Source organism: Nicotiana tomentosiformis, chromosome 10 (assembly GCF_000390325.3).
Source record: "Nicotiana tomentosiformis chromosome 10, ASM39032v3, whole genome shotgun sequence".
Lineage (NCBI taxonomy): Eukaryota > Viridiplantae > Streptophyta > Magnoliopsida > Solanales > Solanaceae > Nicotiana > Nicotiana tomentosiformis.
The window spans coordinates 80008358-80034512 of NC_090821.1; the positions used below are offsets into that span (position 1 = coordinate 80008358).

At 39.1% G+C, this 26155-nt stretch overlaps 2 protein-coding genes across 6 annotated transcripts; one reads left to right on the forward strand and one right to left on the reverse strand.

The window, feature by feature from the left end:
• The first annotated feature begins 4808 nt into the window (after positions 1–4808).
• On the forward strand, positions 4809–9667 carry LOC104113833 (probable splicing factor 3A subunit 1). 5 transcript variants are annotated; one of them, XM_009624132.4, is made up of 6 exons: positions 4809–4965; positions 6062–8220; positions 8399–9073; positions 9169–9225; positions 9340–9411; positions 9505–9667. In XM_009624132.4, exons 1-3 carry the CDS (start codon positions 4824–4826, stop codon positions 8666–8668), a joined length of 2571 nt encoding a protein of 856 aa, XP_009622427.1. In that variant the 5' UTR covers positions 4809–4823; the 3' UTR covers positions 8669–9073; positions 9169–9225; positions 9340–9411; positions 9505–9667. The 5 variants fall into 5 exon arrangements, with proteins under 5 accessions (XP_009622427.1, XP_009622428.1, XP_009622431.1 ...); XM_009624133.4 differs by having other exon boundaries at positions 8399–8698; positions 8870–9225; XM_009624136.4 differs by having other exon boundaries at positions 8399–8698.
• Positions 9668–11772: 2105 nt separating this feature from the next.
• LOC138900460 (uncharacterized) lies at positions 11773–23895 on the reverse strand. Its single transcript, XM_070187205.1, has 6 exons — positions 23511–23895; positions 22394–22655; positions 21661–21988; positions 21425–21534; positions 20187–20307; positions 11773–11853 (listed from the first exon to the last, which is right to left on the reverse strand). The coding sequence occupies exons 1-6, from the start codon at positions 23893–23895 to the stop codon at positions 11773–11775; spliced, it is 1287 nt and encodes a 428-aa protein (XP_070043306.1).
• Positions 23896–26155: the final 2260 nt, after the last annotated feature.

The following is a 26155-nucleotide window of genomic DNA, read 5'->3' on the forward strand; positions in this document are numbered from 1 at the left end:
AAATAAGCCCTCCCGGTAAGACACAATAGCAGAAATAGATACGGGAGAAACAATTAATAGGGGATCAGGGCCATAACTCTCAAGACGACCAACCGGATCGTCATAGTGCTTATACGGATTGTCTCATGAAATTAATTAAAGAATATGCAAGAACTGCACATTACCTGTTACATTAAATTTTATCATTAAAACAATATTACAATTTAAATAAAATAACACATACTAAAGAAATGTTTATTTCTCCCCAGGCAACTTTGATCACCATCAAGGCAACTTTGATCGCCACCAGAAAATGAAGATATTCTTTCATGAAAATAATTTTGATCTTGTATTTTTTTCTTCAAATTTTGTGTAACTCATTGCACTCGTGTTTTAATATTATATATATTATTTTAAAATATTTGTACTGATTAACATGAGATATACATTATTTGTACTAATTAACATGAGATACATGTGCAACACTCGTATTCAGAAACTAGTACCCAAGAAAAAGATGCTTAGAAACCAAATAGGTTCATATTTCTATAACCCCAAAAAATAAAGGGGCAAAGAGAAAATAACACAAAAGAGAGTTGCGAGATATTTTTGCATTTAGGCACCAGTTCTCCTCACCTTTACAAATGCTCCTTCTTTTAAACGTTTGGACATAGATTCCAAAATATTTTTAAAAAAAGTTGATTTGGGTGAAGTTTGATGTGAAATTGAAAATGTGTTTAGATATGAAATTTGGGGCAAATTTTGACATGTTAAAAAGTCTTTTTTTCAGCTAAAAAGTCTCAAATGGTCGTAATTTGGCCCAAAAATAGGTCTTGAGCTATATTTGGGATTTGAAAATTTGATTTTCAAAATCTCCTAAAAACTAGATTAATTCTATAAACAAACACATAATTAATGTTTTTTTTTTTGGAAAAAAACATCCAAAACTCATGGCCAAACGCCTACTAAAAATCTTTGTCTTTTCAATTTCATCTCTTGGATTTGTTCTTTCATATTTTTCTTTTTGATTGTTCTGTTCTTTTATATCCCCCCTCGTTGCCGGCTAATATCCGTCCAAATCAACACCTCGTCTTTTCTCTTGTTCTTTACCCGAAGCAACAAAAATTAAGTGTGAGCATAAAATTCGAACAATTAAAAAAGGGACCGGATCGAATTAATTTGGTATTTCGGTATTGATTCTTCGATTCTTTGGTACTAATATGATATGAATTTTTTACAAGTTCGGTACTTCAATTCAGTTCTTAGTATTGAACTTTCGATATTTCAGTCAATCGAAAGGAATTTTTTCCTTACTATATAATATTTAAAACTTATTTATCAAAATTGTCCTGATTTTGTATATTACCCGCCCTAAAACAATGATTACTTTCAAATTATATACAATCCATTATTATTGCCTTAAATTAGAGGATTTAGTAATAATTTATTTTCTATTTTCTCTCCAATCCTCTTTCAATAAGGAGGACACAACTCCTCTCCAGTTTCCCCCAGTTATTGGAGATATTAGATACTACCAAACGTCTTTAAGAGTTACTCCTAGTGCAATATAAATTAAAAAGAATTCTACGTAAGAAATTACTTCCAAGATCATCTGGCACCTGCTCTCATACTATTTGTTCTGGACTATAGACACAATAACTGATAGAAAAAATAGATCTGGATTAAATTATCAAAATTCTATTCCAAAATATGTAAATTAACCTTTATCTTTTTTTTTTCTGCTTCTAAATAGCATAATTCAGTCGAATCTCACACTTTCTCTTTACGCCAAAGAAATCTCTCTCTCTCTCTCTCCCTCTCTCTCTCATTAGTAGGGGTAATTAATAATCTCGTTGTTAGAATTTTCTCATCAACCCAATAAAAGCTATTGTTGTGGAAATTGGATTGTAGATTTTAGTGCTGAATAAGCGTCGAACCCAATTTTGGTCTTTTGAGGATGGGTTCTAACATTGGGTTCTTGAAAAGATGCATACTTCTTTTACCTAAGAAAAGAATAATGTATGGTACAATATCATACAAATTAAAAATATATTTCGTACAAATTTAATGCAAATTTGAATATCTACAATAATATATATACTAAAAATAAATTTTATACAACTAATTATATAGTATACAACTTATTTACAATTTATATACAACTTTCATACATCATTTCTACCCAGTTAAATACAACTACAATATCATACAACTTAAATATAATTTTCATACAAATTTTATACAATATGTCTTTTATATGTATTTTTTATATGATTTGTATATATTTTATAAGTGGTGTATTCTTCCTCCTCCCTGAAATTCCAATCAAAACTTCCTCTCTTAATACAATTTTGATACATATCAACAACTTTATTTAAAAAGATAGTACTTATAACTTAAATACAAATTTCATACAACGATCCATATATTATACAATTACTAGTTTCTGGACACGTGCGTTGCACGTGTATCCCTTGTCAATCAATACAAACTTTTTAGAATAATTTGATTGCATTGAAGTATATAAGTACAGTGTAACAGTGTGTAATAAAATTAATTTTGATGTTATTAGGTCCAAACATGTGATACAATTGTATCTTACACCTAATATTTTATTTTGAAAAGATATTTTTAATATATGTTTCATTTCACGTTTCAACTGGTATGTCATGACCAGAACTCTTGAAGTTTATTTAATATTAAATTCACAATTTGTACATACGCAACACGTTTTATTTAGTGAGAATTATTAGTAACTTTATGCATATCAAGACAACAAAATTGTTCTTTCAAGAATCATTTGCATTTACCTCAAGGTCATTAAAAAGCTAACTATTGAGATCAGTTCTTAGAATTCTTGCAACCTTAATGTTTTCAACTAAAACGACCAAAGCATGACAACTATGATTGAAGAGATCTATCTCTTAGTTCTTCAGCCACCCAATAGTACTACTTTATTACGATTGTCAAAAATTGGTATTGACTAACCCACCTAAATTTATATAATATAGAGAGATAAAATTAAATACAAACTAAAATTATTCAAATGTTAAACACATTAAGCATTTGCACAGGTTATCATTATCATATCACTACAATAATTTATATTTTCCTTTAACATATATAAAAGCGTATAATTTCTAACATAGATTCGAATAGTATCTTCACATAAATTTATAAATAATTATATACTGATGCTTTTATTATTTTTGAATATCAAAAGATGATTTAATAAATACGAAACAGAATGTTACACCCCATATTTTCGTACGTAAAAGTACGCCACGAGTCAACTGATGTAAGCTATGAAATGAGATCATCTGTGAAAGTATATCAAGTAAGTTGATCATGTTAACTTAGAGGTTACAAATAATTAATATCATGAATACCAAGTACCAAGAGGGTTTGAAGGCTTAGAAGTTAAACGAATTGAAGAAAATAAGGTTCGTCAAAAATCGACAAGTTGGGAATGTTATAACATGTACTTTTGGGGCGAGACTAGGGTGCTCAAAATGATAATGGGGTCGTGTTCGCGAAGGCCTGGGCTCAGCATGCATCGCGTTCGCGTGGGGGAGCTCGCGTTCACGAAGAGGAAGAAGAGGGCGCATAACTGAGCATCACATTGCAGATGAGAAGATGAAGAAGAAGAAGAAGAAGAAGAAGAAGATGATGATGATGATGAAGAAGAATAATGGATATCAAAACTTCCTGAAGAGAACGTTAATGGTACAATAGTTTGGCAATATGTAAGGTTTAAAAAATTTACTCGTGGAAGTTGAAAAGAACTTCCAAATATTGAATAGGTATAGGAAGATGAAAAGCAATTCTAAGGTAATGAATAGACTGCTAAGTGGTTGTTGCAAGAAAATTACTCTACCTGTTCTTATGCCCATTTACCTGATTAATTATTGTACAACTTAATTTATCATTTATTGAAAGGTAGGTTTTTGGTACAAAAATATTAAAGAAATTATGTTTAAATGAGGGGTAAAATAGCCATTCAACTTTTTATGGGCATTTTAGTAAATTAAATTCACCTAAAAATTTTCATACTTATAATATAGTATGATTTTTTAACTTTCACACAACATTCAAATAAAAAAATATATAATTACAACAGAATTCAACTTAAATACAACTTTAATACAATTTTGTAAGTATATGTTTGTCATGTCGTCTTCTTCTTCTTCTTCTTCTTCAAAATCAGAAATTAAGCCAAAATCAAGTCTAATCTTCACCAAACACCCTCAAAATTGAGATATAAAATCCAAAGAATATTTTTAATTATTTACAACAACACCCAATCAAAACAAATAATAATTTTTGAAAATCTAAATTCAAATTCAAAACTTTGAAGCTTTTTATTTGCTGTCAATAGCGGAGAATCAAACACCTTCAAAATTTATTGATTGATAATTTCAATTCGAACATCAACTGTGCAACATGAAATAAAATTGCTAAGTTAAAACTCTATATTAAAATAATTGAAATTCTTTGATAAAAAAGAGGATAAAAAGGAGAGAAAAACGAAGGAAGAAAATTAATGAAAGAATAGAGAAGGAGAGAGGGAGAGCATGAATGGGAAAATAATTGATTTCTTATTTAATTCATAATATAAAGGGATACTCATTAATACTAATTTATATATAATTGATAAATTGTATATGCCTATATAATTAAGTTAAAACTTGATTAGGGAGGGTAAATAAGTTTCATACATAATATAGATATGTAAAAATCATAATCCAAATACTGAGCCCAAGTTCCCAACCCAAGTTCAACCCCTAAGCCAGTAAGCCCAACCCAACTACCCAAGCGCAACCCGACCCAAGTCACGACTTCAGATGCCCTTTGGAGTTAGGCTAGGTTTCTTTCCCTTGTTTCTAGCGCTAGGTTTCTCTCAAAAATCAAAACAGCCGCTGGTTGCTACGGTACACCGCCTAACTCCTCGGCGAGCGACTCCTCTCCTCTTCAAGTCTTCAACAGGTTCGCGACTTCACGCTCAACTTTTTCATTCTTCAATCTTCATCATTTCCAAGGCAAACAGAGAAATTATTTTACTATTCTCTGTGTTTTGATTTTTCATTACCAGCTTTATTAATCAGGTAAATTCCTTTTCTGTGTCCTTTAATATGCAATTAGCAGCTAAATTTTGTCATCATTACTTTTCTTTTACGTTTTGCTTTTGGTGCTTTAAGGTTAAGTTGTTTCTATTCAAACGTGTTAAACAAATTTTGAGTAACTCCTACGAAGTATATAAAACCCTAAAATCGTTTATAGATCCATTATTTGCTGTTCGAATGTTTTGTTTAATGAGTTCGGAATTAGTATAGAATCCGGATGATGTCGCTTTATTTCTCTTTCACGGAAGAGAATTGAACGAAATTAAAGAGCTTTAGAAGCCAAAGTGATAGTATGCTGTTTTGTGGGACTGTAATTAAGTGTATTATATGAACATAAATCAGAGATAGAGCAGTCTTTGTGGTGTTGGTTTTCGACACATTACAAGTTTCTTGTATTTTTTTAATCTATGAACTTTCTTCTGTTAAACTTTAAATTCTTTTGGTTAAGCATTTGTAAGAAAACTAGCTTAGGAGTTAGCACAAATTTATTGAAGGAAAATTCTATCAAAAAGATTTAGTTTTGCTTGATTGAATGAAGAAAATGAAGATTTACGCATATGTATTGCTTTTGCTTACTTGAGTGAAATGATATTATGAGCACATTTTTTTTTTCTCTTTTAAATGAAAGGTAAGGTGTAAGTTTGTATTTAAGTTTTGCTTGCTTGAATGAAGTATGAGTCGTTGAGCTTACTTTTTTTTTTTTGGTTGCTTGAATGAATGAAGCTATCAGCATATTCTTGGGGTTTCTTTCTTGAATAACTTGAGGTATAGGTTTTATTCTAGGTTTCGATTGCTTGAATGGCAACTGAGGTGATGAGCATGTTCATGGGGTTTGCCTGAGGAAAGCAAAATGAAGATAGAAGCATATTTTTGGGGTTTCTTTAATACTATTATTGGTGCTTATGCTACACCATAACTGCTTGATCTTTTTTTTAAATAGAATTTGCTGCAACTTGCAGGGATAGAAATGTTGAGCACCACGCCAATATTACCCCTTCCAGCGCCCCCGTTGGATGGGAATCTGGGACCAACACCTCCAGCGCAGGTGGTAGAGGAACCAAAGGATGATAACATGGAGGAAAATGAAGAGGACACCAATAAAGCCAATAATGTTTCAACGTCTGTTGCAACACATACTAGAACCATTGGTATCATTTATCCGCCTCCAGATATTAGGAGTATTGTCGACAAGACTGCACAGTTTGTGGCGAAGAATGGCCCAGAATTTGAGAAGAGGATTGTTCTAAATAACGCTGGCAATGCAAAATTTAACTTCCTGAATGCTTCTGATCCTTACCATGCCTATTATCAGCACCGTTTGGCTGAAGCTCGTTCACAGAATCAGGCTTCTGGAGAGCAGCCTACTCAACCAGCAGACCAAGAAGCGGCCCCTGCTCCTCCTACCGCTGATGGTGCTGAGGCAACTGCTAGGCCTGATCCGTCAGTTCAGTTTAGACCTGTCAGAAGGGTTCTTGAGCCACCTGAGGCAGAGCAATATACTGTTAGACTCCCTGAAGGGATCACAGGTGAAGAATTGGATATCATTAAGCTTACAGCACAATTTGTGGCCAGAAATGGGAAGTCTTTCTTAACAGGGTTGACGAGCAGGGAGATTAATAATCCGCAGTTTCATTTTCTAAAGCCTACTCACAGCATGTTCATGTTTTTCACTTCACTTGCGGATGCGTACTCGAAAGTTCTGATGCCTCCTAAAGGCTTGACGGATAAGCTGCGGAAGAGTGCCGCTGACATGACAACAGTCCTGGAGCGATGTCTGCATCGATTGGAGTGGGAAAAGTCACAGGAGCAGGCTAGGCAGAAAGCTGAAGATGAGATAGAACAGGAGAGGTTGCAGATGGCTATGATTGATTGGCATGATTTTGTTGTCGTTGAGACTATAGATTTTGCTGATGATGAAGATCTGGATTTACCTCCACCTATGACCCTTGAGGAGGTTATAAGGAGGAGCAAGATGCCTACATTGGAGGAAGAAGAGTATGTTGAGCCCGGAAAAGAGGTGGAAATGGAGATGGATGAAGAAGAGGTGCAGCTAGTCGAAGAAGGTATGAGAGCTGCGACTCTTCAAGAGAATGGTGATGTCAAGAGTGTTGAAACCATGGCAATTCCAGAGGAACAGGACCCACCTATGCGGATTGTGAAGAACTGGAAGAGGCCTGAAGAGAGGATCCCCGCAGAAAGGGACCCAACTAAGTATGTTGTCTCTCCTATAACTGGTGAGCTAATACCTATTAATGAAATGTCTGAACATATGAGGATCTCTCTCATTGATCCGAAGTACAAGGAACAGAAAGACAGGATGTTTGCGAAGATTAAGGAGACAACTCTTGCGCAGGATGATGAGATTTCTAGGAACATTGTTGGACTTGCAAGAACCCGTCCGGATATATTTGGTACTACGGAAGAAGAAGTTTCAAATGCGGTCAAGGCTGAGATTGAGAAAAAAAAGGAAGAGCCGAAGCAGGTCATATGGGATGGTCACACAGGTAGCATTGGTCGCACTGCAAGCCAGGCAATGTCTCAGAACACTAATGCAGATGATCAGAATGATGCTGCAAATGATGAAAGAAACCTTCCCGGTCCGCAGGCTCCTCCACCTCCCAGGCCTGGTTTTCCATCTGTTAGGCCACTACCTCCACCTCCTGGGCTTGCGCTGAATATTCCTAGGCCTCCTAATACAGTCCAGTATTCCACCTCCACCAGTGCTGGGGTTGCTGCTCCACCTCGACCTCCTATGGTTAACATGATTCCTCAGGTTCGGCCCCCACCTCCTCCCATGCCACAGATGCTAGGTCAGCAAAATCTGATGGTAAATCGTCCACCAATGCCTCCATCAGTGGCCATGAATTCACATGGCCATCCTATTCCACCACCTCCTGGATCACAGTTTACACCTTTGGGAGCACCTCGACCCTTTGTTCCCCTCCCGATGTCCCAGCCCGGAATGTCTATGGTTCCGCCTCCTCCTATTCCCCAAGGAATGCCTCCTCCTCCTCCACCAGAAGAAGCCCCTCCTCTACCTGAAGAGCCAGAGCCGAAGAGGCAAAAGCTTGATGAGTCTGTTCTCATTCCTGAAGAGCAGTTTTTGGCTCAGCACTCGGTAGGGATATCTTTCTTTCTTATTTGCCCCCCCCCCCCCCCCACACACACACACACACACACACACCCCACCCCACAATTTTTTACATAATTGTCTGGGTCTCTTTTAGAACTTTGTTTAATGCCTCATGCTTACTTACATCCTTGCAAATTGTGTTTCCTGCTGGGTTTTATTGCAGGGTCCTGCAAGGATCAATGTATCTGTGCCGAATACTGACGAAGGGAATCTCAAAGGACAAGTTCTGGAAATCACAGTGCAATCTCTGTCTGAAACCATTGCCAGTCTAAAAGAGAAGATTTCCGGGGAGGTCCAGCTTCCTGCAAACAAACAAAAGCTGAGTGGAAAGGCTGGTTTTCTCAAGGACAACTTGTCTCTTGCATACTATAATGTTGCATCTGGAGAAACTCTCAGTCTCTCTCTGAGAGAACGTGGTGGCAGAAAGAGATGAATGGGGAGTTATTTGGCATGGCCTTCAAAGGTTTATTTTGGAACTGTTCGGCATATCTAATCCTTGTTATGAATTTAAAGAATTCTCCATACTTCTTTCATGTTATTTTGGAGATTATATTGGTCTTGTACTTCTAGTTTTTCTTTCTGCAATTTAATCAACTTTCTCCTTCAAGCTGATGGTTGTGGGTATCTACTACAGATTTTGGCATGTTGGCGATCATCCATGAGGACAACAGGAAGTTTATTAGTTCTATGTTTATATAAGTGCAATGACTGTGTTGTGTTTATGTTACTAATTTGTGTTTGTCTAAACATGTGCAGTTGCTTCACCCTAACTAGAGCTCAGTTGTTATTTTGTTGTATCTTCTAAGTCCAAGGCCATTCTGGATTAGAATTATCTAATGTATTCTTGGCAGATATTCCTTATAATTTTAGAGGCTTCACATAGCAATTTAATATCTCTGATTCTTATCTGGACTTTATGACTTATTTCTGTAGAAGATGTGCTTGTCGTGGTGGGAGATACTTGTCGCAAGCACAGCTGCCTCTTTTGTGGTGCGTTTTTTGGGGCACTTGAGCCCCCTTCATTGTTTTGGTTTGTTTTGATGGAGTCTGCTGTATGGAGAAAGTGACTATGGTTTCTCTGATGTGTTTATTTTGTCAACACAGCTTTACCCCTGTTAAGGTCTGTGATATATGCTGTATTTGTCGGTTGTTTTATGACCTCGATAGTGAAAGCAGGTAGTCTTATTGTCCTTTTCATTGGCGTGTTCATTTATTGTTTGGTGAGAACCTGTTGGCTGAAATCAAGATTCAACATTTTTCTTTTTGCAGTTTGCCCTGGCTTTCAGAGGATGTCGCAATGATTGACACATGCTTTTGTAATATTGGAAGTTCCTTATTTTTTGGCGGATAATGTGCCATTTTAGGTTCATTAGCTATAATTTTTAACGGAATTGATTGATCAGGTTATATAATGTCTATACTTTTGTGCGAAGTTCCTTATTTTTTGGCGGATAATGTGCCATTTTAGGTTCATTAGCTATAATTTTTAACGGAATTGATTGATCAGGTTATATATGTCTATACTTTTGTGCAGTTTGTAGCTTGCGCCACATTTGTGGGGTCTATTGATCATAATTTCACTTCCAATTGATGATATTTGTACTAGTGAGATTTGGCAGCTGGGAATGTGATGGGCATTTTAAGAAGCTGCGTCCTATGAAATCATGCTCTCTATCCATGTGTTTTCTTTTTACTGCCCAGCTTTCCCTAGCAAGCAGAAGTTATGAACAGAAACCATTGGATGCGACTTCTAGATGAGGTGGCTTTTTTGATGAGACAATGAAGTATCAAGGAGTTTGCTTGGATTTTACCTGAATTAGATAATCGCCGAGAGGGTAGAGTGCTTTGTTGACTCGTTTAATTTTCAGTTTTAAGACTAAATTACTTAGTTCGCCACATGGCCATTTCTTAGTTAATTTCCTATGTAGGTTTCACCATCCTTAGAAAATTTAAGTCTTCATGCGTTATGGAGGGGTATATGTTGCTTATTCTCGTTATGGAGTGCTTCCTGCTACCAACTTTTTGATTATATGATCGAGTGAAAAGGGATTAGAGGGGTCAGAGTTAAAGTAGAAGAGGAAGCATGTAGTAGGGGAATGACCAACGAGGGGTAGAAAGAAGGGGTCGCACGTACTATTGTTCTCCACCTATATGAGATTTGATTGACGCGATGCGGATACTAGTTTAAAAGAAAAATGTTGAAGAAGAAAGAAGTCGAAGATAGTGATATGTACTTCATTTGGGGTGATTGAGCACAATGCTGGTGTTTACTTATTGTTGAGTTTGTGACCCCGGACAAGATGAATGCACCTGCGGGATGAGTTTGTTCCTTCTAGCGACACCATATGGGCACAATAATATGAGGCTGAATGCATATGCGGTCCATTAAATTTGCCTGACTTTTTCATTTTGACACCTTGATTAAACCTTGTTCCTATTGAATACTTCAGTTTTTTGACCATTAGCCAAAAATTAAAAGCACGTGAGTTTCGATCTCCAGATCAACCAGTCAGTTTTGGCCACATCACCCAACGCCCCACCTATTCAGATACACCTACCCTCAGACAATTCACCCCTCGCCCCAACCCCCACAATGCCCACCCTAGTATGACTCAAGTTGAGGCGTTAATAAAAACAAAGCTTAGTTTAAATGCCTAAATGGAAAAACCAGGCAAGTTTAAGGGACCGCATATATATTCCAATTACTACGTACGAGATATAAATAGTTTGTGTTCCTTTTTGCAAGGATATGTCGTTCTATGTATCCTTTAGCACAGATGAATCCTCCATTTACAGCGCAGAACTCTATATACATAAGGGAAATCATCACAACAACAAATGGCACGTTACCCAAAAAAGAAAAAGAAAAAGGGAAACCAATTTTATGAACTCAACAATTGGCAAAGGAGGATTAGGAATCTCATTGTAGTTTTCTACTAAATGTGACTCTTTGTGCTCCTGCTTCTTCAAGATCCATAATGTCAAAAAGGGTCCCAAGAGGAACTGAAAATCATACGGTTTCAACAGTTGGCTAGGATAGAAAATATAAGGACCCGTCCAACTTTTGGTAGGAACAAGCTTGTTCCTACCAAATAGATTAATGATGGCATTAAAGATTATCATGGATATGAAGCTTCATAATTTCAAGAAATGGAATTCTTAAGGGAAGTAGGACATTATACATTTCAAGTCAGAGTTCTGCTATCTTGAATGTTGAACAATAATTTGCTAATAGTACTGAATCAACTTTAAGCACATTTAAGCACATAAAATAGTTAAAACTTCATGAAATTCAGATCCAAGAAAGTAGTGATTTTACTGAACTGAGCATGCTGAGAATGTTTCTCCATTTCTGGTTTCTGACCAACATTCTCCATTGTTTAGCAAGCCAGTTAGGTGGGAAAAAAAAATTAAGTTGTCTAATGTTCAAGAGGGACTAGCAACTCAATAAGCCGATTATCTTCTAAAATTCCCTATGCCGCTAGTAAATCCTAGCAAGAGGATTGCTAGTACGACTCAAATAGAAAGATTGAGCTCTTAAAAGTATTTCAAGCGGGGATGTAATTCTGGACTGAAAAATTCAATAAGCAATATTCTCATGAGACGAGGTGTAACTTCCTATACCAAGAACATACATGTCAGATATGTCACTCGAATTCTCCAAAAATGCATAACATATTTTGGAGGATCCGACACGGGTGCGGCCACACCTTTGCACGCAGTTATGTTAGATTTCGGATCGCGCCAGCAGCCACCATTCCTTTCAAGGCACTATTGTCCATTGAGAATAAGCAGCAATTTAGCATACTCAGCTTATTTTACGCTATATGTTCTATGGTCAAGAATCAAGATCATGAAGAATTGGGACGGTATCAAACCTCCACTTAAACATATCAAAGGTTCAGTTGTTTCCTTAAATCCAGCACGTATACGGGCTTTCAAAACAGCAGCCCTCTCCAATTTTCCTTAAAGAAACAGTATAAAAGAATTTGAGTACTCAAAGAGGGAGATAACAGAGATCCACAGAGAATATTATATCCCAGGAAAGAATTATCATAAAATTGCTAACAATTAGTTTACATTGGGCCTTATTTTTGCTAAATCTACACACATACCTCGATATTGTTCACGTGCCCCGTCATATCCCTTATAAATTTGCCCATGCGCGAAACGCCATAAAATGAACCCGGAATTCATGGCGAAACAATGATTATTGGTTACTAGGTCGTTTTCAATGGCCCTACGAATATCCAGGCCAATCGAAATCCGTCAAAACAATTCTACAAAATCAGCATTTATTAATATACATGTAAAAGTGGATATAATCACAAATTCGTATTGCATGACTTCAAAACGCCATAAAATGAACCCAAAAGTTATGGCGAAGGTCGTTTCTGATGGGCCCAAAAATTTTTAGGTGATTTTCGGTGTCAGTCACCCGAATTCATGAAGATGACGTGGACATTAGCACCCAAAAAATCAAAAATTGTGTTGAATTCCTATTTTATGGCCCTAAAACACTAAAAAAATGAGGAACAAACATGGGAAAGCAATGCCTATGGTTCATTAGGTCGTTTCTAATGGGCCCGCAAAATTTTAGGCGATTTGGAGCTGGTCGCCCGAATTCATGAAGATGGCGTGGACATAGAACACGAAAAATCGAAAATCATAAAGAATTCCTGTTTTATAGCCCTAAAATGCCAAAAAACAAGGAACAATTATAGAGAAGCAATGACTATGGTTCATTAGGTCGTTTCTGATGAGCCCATAAAATTTTAGGCGATTCGGGCCGTTCGCTCAAACCTTAATGAGAACATAGAACTAAATGTTAGAAGATTTAAAGGCTAATAAGCAAAACCTTATTAAGAACGTAGAAGATAATTCTTGAGTTTTTCTTTCGCCATTTTCTCTTCTATTCAGGTTAATATAAAGGTTAATACGGCTTCGTGACTAAGTTGGAAGATTGATTATTTGGAATAGTGTCAGAAAGTTTTTGTAAGGTATCTTTGTGCACTGTCATCAGTACAAAGGATTATATAGATTTTACATTTTCAACAATGTGTACAGTAAATCATATATAATTATCTAACAATACAAAAATATGATACACAATTAGAGGTCAACATGAGGTTGAAGTATCATAATATTTTTTATATTATTGATGTTGGTGGAAATTGATATAGTAACACCGCGTTGCCATGTAAGTAGTAGGCGTTTTTATACTAAACTAGAGCACAAGCGCAGAAAAATAATTGTGAATAGTCAAAACTTTAAACGACCATAACTTTGCGCTCGATTATCGGATTGACGCGATTTATTTTTTTGATTTCGGCTATTTTTTCGAGATCTAGCCGGACAAACTGCCGCAAGGCGGTTTGGCCGAGCCAATTTTGAGAAAAACAGCCTTTTACCCATTCAACTTGCATTTTCCCCAAAATTGGTGCAACATTTTAGTTCATTCTTATAGAAAAATTACATGAAAAAAATGAGTTCCAGGTTGAAATATTTGCGGTATTGTGGATGTCTATATCAATTTCAATGTACGAGTTTCAATTTCAAAAAACGAAGCAAATCTCATTCGTGATTAATATTTGTATTAAAAAGTGCATAAATTATACTCCCTCCGTTTCAACTTATGTGAACCTATTTCCTTTTTGGATCGTGCGGAAAAGAATGACCCTTTTCCATATTTGGAAATAATTTATCTTTATGCAATAATATATAGCCACACAAAATATATATGCTTCATTTTACACTACAAATTCAAAAGTCTTCTCTCTTTTCTTAAACTCTGTGCCCAGTCAAATGGGTTCACATAAATTAAAATGGAGGAAGTATTAAGTTGTAATTTGGCTCATCGGTTAAGAACTAAAATAGGCCCGGACGTATGGCGGAAGGCGTGGGCTATAGCACACGAAGATATGGGAATCAGGCGAAATTTCAGTTTTATGGCCGTAAACCGCCAAAAAAGGAGGAACGGTCATAGCGGAGAGGTGACGATAGTTCCTTAGGTCGTATTTGATGTCCAGAAAATTACTTTGGTGATCCAGGTTTGAGGGGCCCGGGCGCACGACAGAAGGCGTGGGCTAAGCACATGAAAACATGGAAATCGGGCGGATTTTCAGTTTTATAGCCGTAAGACGCCAAAAAATAAGAAACGGTCATGGTGGGGCAGTTACAATGATTCCTTAGGTTGTATTTGATGTACCGAATATTTTTAGGCAATCCGGGTCCAGGGGGAAAGGGCGCACGCCGAAAGGCATGGGCTATAGCACACGAAAATATAGGGATTGGGCGAAATTCAAGTTTTATGGCCGTAAAACGCCAAAAAACGAGGAACGGTCATGGCGGGGCAGTGACAATGGTTCCTTAGGTCATATTTTATATTCCGAAATTTTTTTAGGCGATCAGGTTCGGGCGGCCCGGGCGCACGGTGGAAGGCGTTGACTATAGCACACGAAAATATGGGAATCACGCGTAATTCCAATTGTATGACCGTACAATGCCAAAAAAGAGGAACGATCATGGCGGGAAAATGGTTCCTTAGGTCGTATTTGATGTCTCGAAATTTTTTTAGGCGATCCGGGTTCGATGGCCCGGGACCACGGCGGAAGGCGTGTGCTATAGTACACGAAAATATGGGAATCAGGTAGAATTCCTGTTTTATGGCCGTAAAACGCCAAAAATGAGGAACGGTCATGGCGGGGTGGTGACAATGGTTCCTTAAGTCGTATTTTATGTCCTAAAAATTTTTTAGGCAATTCAGGTCCGGGGTGCCCGGACGCACGTTGAAAGGCGTGAGTTATAGCACGCGAAAATATAAAAATCGGGTGGAATTCCAATTTTATGGTCGTAAAACGCCAAAAAATAAGGAACGTTCAAGGTGGGGCGGTGACAATGGTTCCTTAGGTCGTATTTGATGTCCCAAAAACTTTTAAGGAGATCCGGGTCGGGGGGACCCGGGCGCACGGCGGAAGACGTGGGCTATAGCACACAAAAATATGGAATCGGGCAGAATTTCAGTTTTATAGCTGTAAAACGCAAAAAAAGTGGAACGGTCATGGCGGGGCGGTGACAATGGTTCCTTAGGTCGTATTTGATATCCCAAAATTTTTTTAGGCTATCCGGGTCCGGGGTTCCCGGGCGCATGGCGGAAGGCGTGGTCTATAGCACGCGAAAATATGAGAATCGGGTGGAATTTCAATTTTATGGCCGTAAAACGCTAACACACGAGGAACGGTCATGGCGGGGTGGTGACAATGGTTCCTTAGGTCGTATTTGATGTCCCAAATTTTTTTTAGGCGATCGGGGTCCGGGGGGCCCAGGAGCACGACGGAAGGCTTGGGCTATAGCACACGAAAATATGAGAATCGAGCGGAATTCCAGGTTTATGACAGTAAAATGCCAAAACACGAGGAACGGTCATGGCAGGACGGAGACAATGGTTCCTTAGGTCGTATTTGATGTCCCGACAAATCTTTAGGCGATCCGGGTCCTGGGGGCCCGGGCGCACGATGGAAGGCGTGGGCTATAACACACGAAAATATGGGAATCAGGCAAAATTCTAATTTTATGGCCGTAAAATGCCAACAAATGAGAAACGGTCATGGAAGGGCGGTGAAAATGGTTCTATAGATCTTATTTGGTGTTCCGAAAATTTTTTACGCGATCCAAGTCCGGGGGGCCCGGGCGCACGATGGAAGACGTTAGCTATAGCACACGAAAATATGGGAATCGAGTGAAATTCCAGTTTTATGACCGTGAAACGCCAAAAAATGAGGAACGGTAATGGTGAGGTGGTGACTATGATTCCTTAGGTCATATTTGATGTCCCGAGAAAATATTAGGTGATCCAGGTCTGATGGCCCGGGCGCACGACGGAAGACATGTGTTATAGCACACGAAAATATGGGAATCGAGCGGAATTTCTATTTTATGGTGGTAAAACGCCAAAAAATAAGGAAAGATCATGGCAGGGTGGTGACTATGGTTCCTTAGGTCATATTTGATGTCCAGAAATTTTTTTAGGTGATCCGGGTCCGATGGCCCGGGACCACGACAGAAGGCGTGGGCTATATCACACGAAAATATGGGACTCAGGCGGAATTCCAGTTTTATGGCCGTAAAATGCCAAAACAAAACGAAGAACTGTCATGGTGGGGCGGTGACTATGGTTTCTTAGGTCGTATTTGATGTTCCAGAAAAATTTTAGGCGATCCGGGTCCGTGGGCCGGGGCGCACGGCGGAAGGCGTGGCTATTTCACACGAAAATATAGGAATCGGGCGGAATTCTAGTTTTATGGCCGTAAAATACCAAAAAACTAGGAACGGTCATGGAGGGGCGGTGACAATGGATCCTTAGGTCGTATTTGATGTCCCGAAAAATTTCTTGGCAATCCGGGTCTGTGGAGCCCGGGTGCCCGGCGAAAGGCGTGGGCTATAGCACACGAAAATATGGGAATCGGGAGGGTATAGTGACAATCTATTATATATATTTTGTATAGTGACAGTCAATTTTGTATAATATTTGTATTGTGACAGTCTATTTTATATAGTGACAGTCTATTTAGTATATTTTTTGTATAATGATAGTATATTTTTGTATACACTAACTATACAATAGGTCACGACCCAATTTCACCTATAGGTCGTGATGGCGCCCAAACACTACAGCTAGGCAAGCCAACTAGTACTTTAAACCCATCTTCAATTCTTTAAAAATTAACTGAGTAATTAAACTCTTCTTACTTACAAGAATTTAGACAATATGAAAAGATTTAGTAAATTAAAATAACCAAGAACAGAATTTAAATCCAAACATTCTACTAGTGTGTGTGTGTGCGCCAAAACCTGGTGTCACACGTGTATGAGCATCTAGTAGATTATACAAAAATTATAAAGACTGTCTGAAATAAAATAGACAAAATAAAATTCCCAGAAGAGGCACTAGTTGCTGGAGAGCGGTTCAGAAAGCAGCTCACCACTAAGCCTCTAGATAATGCGGGTGCGCGCCGATAGGTCCAACGATGGCACCTATCTCAGGTCCTGCACAAAAAGTGCAGCAAGCGTAGCATGAGTACGTAAACAACGTGTACCTAGTAAGTATCAAGCCTAATATCGAAGAGGTAGAGACGAGATGGTCGACTTTGACACTCATTAAGGGTCAATAATAATAAATAAAATAAAAATAGAAATATTTAAATCAACATGATTCACAGAGTTAACAACAATTTTATTTAATCAACAGAAATAATTAAATTCCTTCAAACGCAACAATTTCCAATCTATTAATTAAATTCACAAATTGCAATTTAAATACCAAGGTATCATGCAATTATTATTATTATTAAGTACGATTTCTGCCGAGGTCGTACGACCCGATCCAGAGTGTCGTGTACACTGCCGAGGGACGTCCGGCGCGATCCATAGATGCATCTATACTGCCGAGGCGTTCGGCCCGCTCCACAAGAAAGGAGGACATTTTCTTATGTACCTTCGGAATGGGAGTATATTTATTATAAGAATAATTTGAGAGGATGAACAATTTCTTTTAACAATTTAATAAATTTAAATAGAAAAATTAAGTATATAAGATTCCAATCTTTTACTATCTTTCCCTAACAATTTACAATATATTTCTAATAATTTAATTAAATAAAGGATACAATTAACGCACATAATTCATGCTTTAAGTCCTAAACTACCTGGACTTTAGCATAGATAGTAGCTACGTACGGACTCTCGTCACCTCGTGCGTACGTAACTCCCACAATTAGCAATAATTATTAATTTAATCACCTATGGGGTAGTTTCCTCCTCACAAGATTAGACAAGAAACTTACCTTGTCTCAAAGTGCGCTTTCATGTCAAAATGTCGCGTAAAAACCTCATTTCGATGCCGAAAAATTCGAAACTATCCAAAAGTTATATAAAATAATTAATACATGTTCAATAATTCGAAATTAGACTATTAAATAAATTACTCTATCTAAAATGGTAAAATTTTTAAAATTCACCCCGGGCCCACGTGCCCGGATTCCGAAAATGTTTGGAGGAAAACGTTACCCATAATCTCAAAAACTCAAATATATAATCTCTATCCAATTTAATAACCATTTTCGTGGTTAAAATCTCATTTTTATACAAATTTAGGATTTTCATCTAAACCCTTGATTTCAAAGATTTACTGGTTATAATCAACCCATAATCTATGTATTTAACTCAAAGTATGTAGAATTAACTTACCTTCAAATTGCTAGTTGAAATCCCCTCTCAAAAAGCTCAGCAATTGCCCAACAATGGAAGAAACGAGGTTAAAAATGGTGAAATCCTGTTTTTAAGACATTCTGCCCAACACTGATGACCCCTTCTTCGCGAACGCGATCAAGGCTTCGCGTTTGCGAAGGCCATTTTCCTCAGCCTCAACATTTCCCTTCGCGAACGCGACAGGGGTCTCGCGAACGCGAAGGCTTACTGGCCTGCCCTTCGCGAACGCGTAGGGAAAAAATCCACGCCTGTCCCATTCCTCTTTCGCGAACGCGAGTCTACCATCGCGAACGCGTAGGCCAAAACTCCCGGGCTTCACGAACGCGTCAACCTCCACGCGAACACGAAGGGCAATAGCCCAGCTCCCATTTTCCTTCTTCATGAATGCGAGGGTCCTTCCGCATTCGCGAAGAAGGAAACCAGAACTGGAAATTTCTGGTTTTTCCAACTTAGCTCTGGGTGGTTCAAAACTCACCCGAGCCCCCCGGGACCCCGTCCAAATGCACCAACAAGTATGAAAACATAACACGGACTTGCTCGAACTCTCAAAAGACGAAATTCAACAACAAAACTAAGAATCGCACCCCAAAACCGAATTGGATGAAAATATGAACTTCAAGTTTCTAACTTCCTCCGAACGCGCCGAATCATACTTATACTACTCGGAATGCTATCAAATTTTGCGTACAAGTCTTAAATCACCATACGGAACTATTTCCAAACTCAAAATTCCAAACGGACTTCGATTACTCCAAAACCTATTCCAAACCAAATTTAAAGAACTTTAAACCTTCAAATAGTTGATTTTCACTATTAAGCGCTAAAACGCTCCCGGGTTATCCAAAACCTGATTCGGACATACGCCCAAGTCCGAAATCACCATATGAACCTATTGGAACCGTCAAATCTCGATTCCGGGGTCGTTTTCTAAAAATATTGACCGAAGTCAAACTTGGCATTTTAAAGCCAATTTAAAGAATTAAGTGTTTCGTTTTCAACCCGAACACTTCCAAATCCCGAACCAACCATCCCCGCAAGTCATAAATCAGTAAAAGCACATTCAGTGAGTTTTATTGAAGGGAACGTGGTTCTAAATGTCAAAATGACCGGTTGGGTCATTACATTCTCCACCTCTTAAACAAACGTTCGTCCTCGAACGAGTTTAGAATTGTACCTGGAGTGCTGAATAAGTATGGATATCTGCTCCACATGTTTTCCTCGGCCTCCCAAGTCACTTCCTCGACTGGTTGGCTCCTCCACTGGACTTTTACTGCAGAAATCCTCTTGGACCTCAACTAGTGAACCTGTTTATCAACAATGACAACTGGCTCCTCTTCATAACCCAAGCTATTATCTAGCTGAATTGTGCTGAAGTCTAACACATGTGACAGGTCGGCATGATACTTTCGAAGCATAGATACATGGAAAACCAGATGTACTACCGATAGACTGGGAGGCAAAGCAAGTTCATAAACAACCTCCCCAACTCGTCTCAACACCTCAAATGGGCCTATAAACCTTGGGCTCAACTTGCCATTTTTCCCAAATCTCATGATTCCCTTCATTGGCGAAACTTTCAAGTGAACTTTTTCACCCATTATAAAGGATAAATCACGCGCTTTCTGATATGCGTAGCTCTTCTGTCTGGATTGCGCTGTACGAAGTCGCTCCTGAATCAACTTCACCTTTTCCAAGGCATCCTTCACCAAGTCAGTACCATATAACTTAGACTCATCGGGCTTAAACCATCTGATGGGCAAACGACATCGCCGACCATATAAAGCCTCAAATGGAGCCATCTTGATGCTGGATTGGTAAAAAGCAAACTTGGCCAAAGGCAAGAAACCATCCCACTGGCCTCCAAAGTCAATCACACATGCCCTGAGCATATCCTCCAAAATCTTAATTGTCCGCTCCGACTGCCCGTCGGTCTGCGAATGAAAGGCTGCTGAGCTCTACACGGGTCCCTAATTCACTCTGTATTGCTCTCCAGAAATGTGAAGTAAACTGAGGGACTCTATCTGATATGATAGAAATTGGCACACCGTGCAACCGAACTATCTCCTGAATATAAATCTGGGCCAACCTCTCTGAAGTATACGTAGTCACAACCAGAATAAAATGTGCCGACTTGGTCAACCTGTCAACAATCACCCAAACTGCATCAAACTTCCGCAAGGTCTGCGACAACCTAACTACAAAATCCATAGTAATGCGTTCCCATTTCTACTCTGGTATAGTCATCTGCTGAAGTAGGCCACCTGGCCTCTGGTGCTCATATTTAACTTGCTGGCAATTTAGACACCTAGCTACATACTTGACTATGTCCTTTTTCATTCGTCACCACCAATAATGCTGCCTCAGGTCACGATATATCTTCGTAGCACCTGGATGAATAGAATATCGAGAACTGTGTACTTCCTCTAGGATTGTTTTCCTCAGTCCATCCACATTAGGAACACATAGATGATCCTGGAGTCGCAGAACACCATCCGTGCCAATAGTAACTTCCTTGGCACCACCCCGTAGTACCATTTCTCAAAGAACCATTAAGTGTGAATCATCATACTGGCGAGCCTTGATCTGCTCAAATAGTGAAGACTGAGCTACAACACATGCAAGAACTCGGCTGGGCTCTGAAATATCCAGCCGCACAAGTCTGTTGACCAAGGACTGAATATCCAAAGCTAATGGCCTCTCCTCTGCTGAAATGAAAGCCAAACTACCCATACTCTCCACCTTTCTACTCAAGGCGTCTGCAACCACATTTTCTTTGCCCGGATGATATAGGATATTAATATCATAATCTTTCCGTAACTCCAGCCATCTGCGCTGCCTCAAATTTAGGTCCCTCTGCTTGAACAAATGCTGCAAATTGCGATGATCAGTGTAAACTTCACAAGACACCCCATAAAGATAATGCCTCCAAATCTTAAGAGCGTGAACAATCGCAGCTAATTCTAAATCATGCACCGGATAATTCTTCTCGTGGGTCTTCAACTGACTTGAAGCATATGCAATAACTCGCCCTTCCTACATCAATACACAACCCAAGCCAACACGTGAAATGTTACAATACACTGTATACATCCCCGAATTGGAAGGCAACACTAACACTGGTGCTGTAGTCAATGCTGTCTTGAGCTTCTGAAAGTTCACCTCACAATCATTGGACCATTGGAACGGAACACCCTTCTGGGTTAATTTGGTCAAAGGTGCTGCAATATATGAGAAACCTTCCACGATCCGACGATAATAACCTGCTAAACCCAGAAAACTCCTAATCTCAGTCGCCGAAGTGGGACGATGACAATTCTGAACTGCCTCAATCTTTTTGGGATCAACTTTTATGCCCTCGCCCGATACAATATGCCCCAAAAATGCTATAGACTCTAGCCAAACCTCACATTTAGAGGACTTAGCATATAACTTTTGTTCCCGCAGCGTCTGAAGCACCACTCTCATATGCTGCTCGTGCTCCTCCTTACTGCGCGAGTAGATCAAGATGTCATCAATGAAAACAATGAAAAATGAATCAATATATGGCCTGAATACCCTGTTCATCAAATCCATAAATGCTGCCGGGATGTTAGTTAAACCGAAGGACATTAACAGAAACTCATAATGACCATATCTAGTCCGGAAAGCAATCTTCGGAACATCCGACTCTCGAATCTTCAGCTGATGGTACCCCGACCTCAAGTCGATCTTAGAGAAAACCTTAGCACCCTGCAACTGGTCGAATAGATCATCAGTACACAGCAATGTGTACTTATTCTTAATAGTGACTTTATTCAATTGTCGATAATCGATACACATCCGCATAGTACCATCCTTCTTCTTCACAAATAATACCAGTGCACCCCAAGGCGATACGCTCGGTCTGACGAACCCTTTGGCTAGTAGCTCCTCAAGCTGTTCTTTCAATTCTTTAGGACCCAAACGATACAGTGGGATAGATATAGGTTGGGTATCTGGAGCCAAGTCAATACAGAAATCAATATCACGATCAGGTGGCATGCCTGGAAGATATGAAGGAAATACATCGGAGAACTCCCGAACTACAGACACTGAATCTATAGTCGAAGTCTCTGCATTAGTATCCTGAACATAGGCTAGATAAGCTAAACAACCATTCTCAACCATGTGTTGAGCTTTAGTAAAAGAAATAACCTAATTAAATACACTAACAGACGAACCCTTCCACTCCAGCCTAGGCAATGCTGGAATAGCCAAGGTAACAGTCTTGGCATGATAATCTAGAATAGCATGATGCAGAGATAACCAGTCCATGCCCAGGATAATTTCAAAATCGGTCATCTCAAGCAATAAGAGGTCTACTCTAGTTTCATAACCACAGAATGTAATAATATAGGGCCGGTGGATCTGATTCACAACAACAGAATCGCCCACAAGAGTGGACACATAAACATGAGTACTCAAGGACTCACGTGAAACACCCAAAAATTGAGCAAATAGATAGGAATATGAATAAGTAGATCCTGGATCAAATAATAGGGAGGCATATTTGTCGCAAGCAGAAATAATACCTGTAATCATGGCATCTAAGGCCGCTGCATCTGGTCTGGCCAGAAAAACATAGAACCAAGCTGGAGCGTCAACTGGCTAGCCTCCACCTGGTAGACCTCCACCTCTAGGACGACCCTTACCCACTTGTCCTCCACCTCTTGGTGGTCGGGCGACTGGTGGAGCAACTGATGAGGTAATCATAGGCTGTTGACCCTGCTGCACTGGTCTACCCCGAAGCCTGGGGAAAAATCTCTGCATGTGATTGGGATCCCCGCACTCGTAACAACTCTTCGGTACAATGGGCTGCTGACTAAGAATATGACCCCGGCGACCTGAATACCCACTGGAAGAACCTTGAATAGCTGGTGGGCGATAAGAACTCTCTGGTATAATACTTAAATAAGGTCGCACTGGAGGACCCCGAGGAGGTGGTGGTGCTGGATATGGGGGCCTGCTGGACTGCCCTCTCATGAACTGACCTCTACCCCCAGACGGAGCACCTCTTAACTCTCTAGAATATCTAAACCGCTTATCTCTCATAATCTGCTCTCGGCTCCGCTGAAGCACACTCTCAATCCTCCGGTCTATCTCTACAACTAGCTCATAAGAAGTGCCTATCTTAACCTCTCGGGTCATGGTGGCCTGAATTCCAGTATGTAATCCCACAACAAACCTCCGCACTCTCTCCGCCTCAGTAGGGAGTATCATAAGTGCATGGAGAGATAACTCAGAAAACCTCGCCTCATAATCGGTCACTGATATCTGACCCTGCTGGAGCTTCTCAAACTGAAACCGCAACTTTTCCCTCTGGGAGGATGGAATATACCTGTCCAGGAAGATACGGGTGAAACTATCCCAAGTCATGGGAGGAGAATCTGTTGGTCTGCCAAGAAGATAAGACTTCCACTATCTACGGTCTCTGCCCTCTAGCTAAAAAGTAGCAAAGTCAACCTCATGAGACTCCAATATCCTCATGTTGTACAGTCTATCCTTGCATCGATCAATGAAATCCTGGGGATCCTCATGTCGCTCACCCCCAAAGATATAAGGATGTAGTCTAGTCCATCTGTCCAATAGTTTTTGTGGATCAACGGCTGTAGCTGGCCTAGGCTCAGGTGTAGCTGGTGTCACTAGCTGGGCTCCATCCACAGGTAGTGCACCCTGGGTCTGATATACAGCAGCTGCCTACCCATGAGCCTATGCGGTAGAGGTCTGTGCTCTCCCGCTCGCTTGAGATATGGACGGGTCTGCCGGAAATAAACTGGCCTGAGTCATAGTGTCCATGAACCGCAACATACGACCCATGACATCCTAGAATTCTAGTGCAGATATGAAATCCACCGGAGCTGGCTCTGCCATAGGCACCTCACCCTGTTCCTCAATAATGGGATTCTCTGCTGGACCCACTGGCGGCATAACTGAAATAATCCTGGGACGTCCTCGCCCCCTACCACGGGCTGGAGCCCTCCCTCGGCCTCTGCCTCGGCCTCTAGCAACTTGGGGGAGGGGGGTGCTCTTCCCTGGTCTGGAACCTCATTAGAGCGTGTTCTCACCATATGTGAGAGAGTAAGAGAAAAGATATTTAGTACTACATCAATTTCACGATAGAAGATGAAGAAATGTAGTTTCCTAACACCCTATAGCCTCTCGAAGATAAGTACATACGTGTCCGTACCGATCCACAAGACTCTATTAGGCCTGCTCATAACTTGTGAAACCTACGTGAAACTACTGCTCTGATACTGTGTTGTCATGACCCAATTTTACCTATAGGTAGTGATGGCGCCCAAACACTACATCTATGCAAGCCAACTAGTACTTTAAACCCATATTCAATTCTTTAAAAATTAATCGAGTAATTAAACTCTTCTTACTTGCAAGAATTTAGACAATATGAAAAGATTTAGTAAACTAAAATAACCAAGAACAGAATTTAAATCCAAACATTCTACTAGTGTGTGTGCCAAGACCTGGTGTCACAAGTGTATGATCATCTAGTAGATTATACAAAAATTATAAAGACTGTCTGAAATGAAATAGACAAAATAAAATTCCCAGAAGAGGCACTAGTTGCTGTAGAACGGCTCAGAAAGCAGCTCACCACTAATCCTCTGGATAACGCGGGTGCGCGCCGATAGGTTCAACGATGGCACTTGTCTGAGGTCCTACACAAAAAGTGCAGCAGATGTAACATGAGTACATAAACAACGTGTACCCAGTAAGTATCAAGCCTAATATCGAAGAGGTAGAGACGAGATGGTCGACTTTGACACTCACTAAGGGTCAATAGTAATAAATAAAATAAAAATAGAAATATTTAAATTAACATGATTCACAGAGTTAACAACAATTTTATTTAATCAGCTGAAATAATTAAATTCCTTCAAACGCAACAATTTCCAATCTATTAATTAAATTCACAAGCTACAATTAAAATACCAAGGTATCATATAATTATTATTATTATTAGGCACGATTTCTGGCGAGGTCGTATGACCCGATCCAGAGTATCGTGTACACTGCCGAGGGACGTGTACACGAAGTATTACTCATCCTGTTTAAATTTTTCTGTTTAAATTTATTAAATTGTTAAAAGAAATTGCTCATCCTCTCGAAGTATATAAATATACTGTCGAGGCGTTCGGCCCGCTCCACAAGAAAAGAGGACATTTTATTATGTACCTCCGGAATGAGAGTATATTTATTATAAGAATAATTCGAGAGGATAAGCAATTTCTTTTAACAATTTAATAAATTTAAACAGAAAAATTAAGTATATAAGATTCCCATCTTTTACTATCTTTCCCTAACAATTCACAATATATTTCTTATAATTTAATTAAATAAATGATACAATTAACGCACATAATTCATGCTTTAAGTCCTAAACTACTCGAACTTTAGCATAGATAGCAGCTACGTATGGACTTTCGTCACCTCGTGCGTACATAGCTCCCACAATTAGCAATAATTATTAATTTAATCACCTATGGGGTAATATTCCCCTCACAAGATTAGACAAGAGACTTACCTTGTCTCAAAGTTCGCTTTCCGGTCAAAATATCGTGTAAAAACCTTAATTCGATGCCGAAAAATTCGAAACTATCTAAAATTTATATAAAAT

Coding starts and splice junctions, on each gene's coding strand:
- LOC104113833 (XM_009624131.4), top strand. CDS start 4,824: ATGCCCTTTGGAGTTAGGCTAGGTTTCTTTCCCTTGTTTCTAGCGCTA. Junction 4,966..6,061: donor CCTCTTCAAGTCTTCAACAG/GTTCGCGACTTC, acceptor TGCAACTTGCAG/GGATAGAAATGTTGAGCACC. Junction 8,221..8,398: donor AGTTTTTGGCTCAGCACTCG/GTAGGGATATCT, acceptor GTTTTATTGCAG/GGTCCTGCAAGGATCAATGT.
- LOC138900460 (XM_070187205.1), bottom strand. CDS start 23,895: ATGACTTGGGATAGTTTCACCCGTATCTTCCTGGACAGGTATATTCCA. Junction 21,989..22,393: donor GAGGAGCTACTAGCCAAAGG/GTTCGTCAGACC, acceptor CTACTCGCGCAG/TAAGGAGGAGCACGAGCAGC. Junction 11,854..20,186: donor TGAAGGATGCCTTGGAAAAG/GTGAAGTTGATT, acceptor TTCTTGGTATAG/GAAGTTACACCTCGTCTCAT.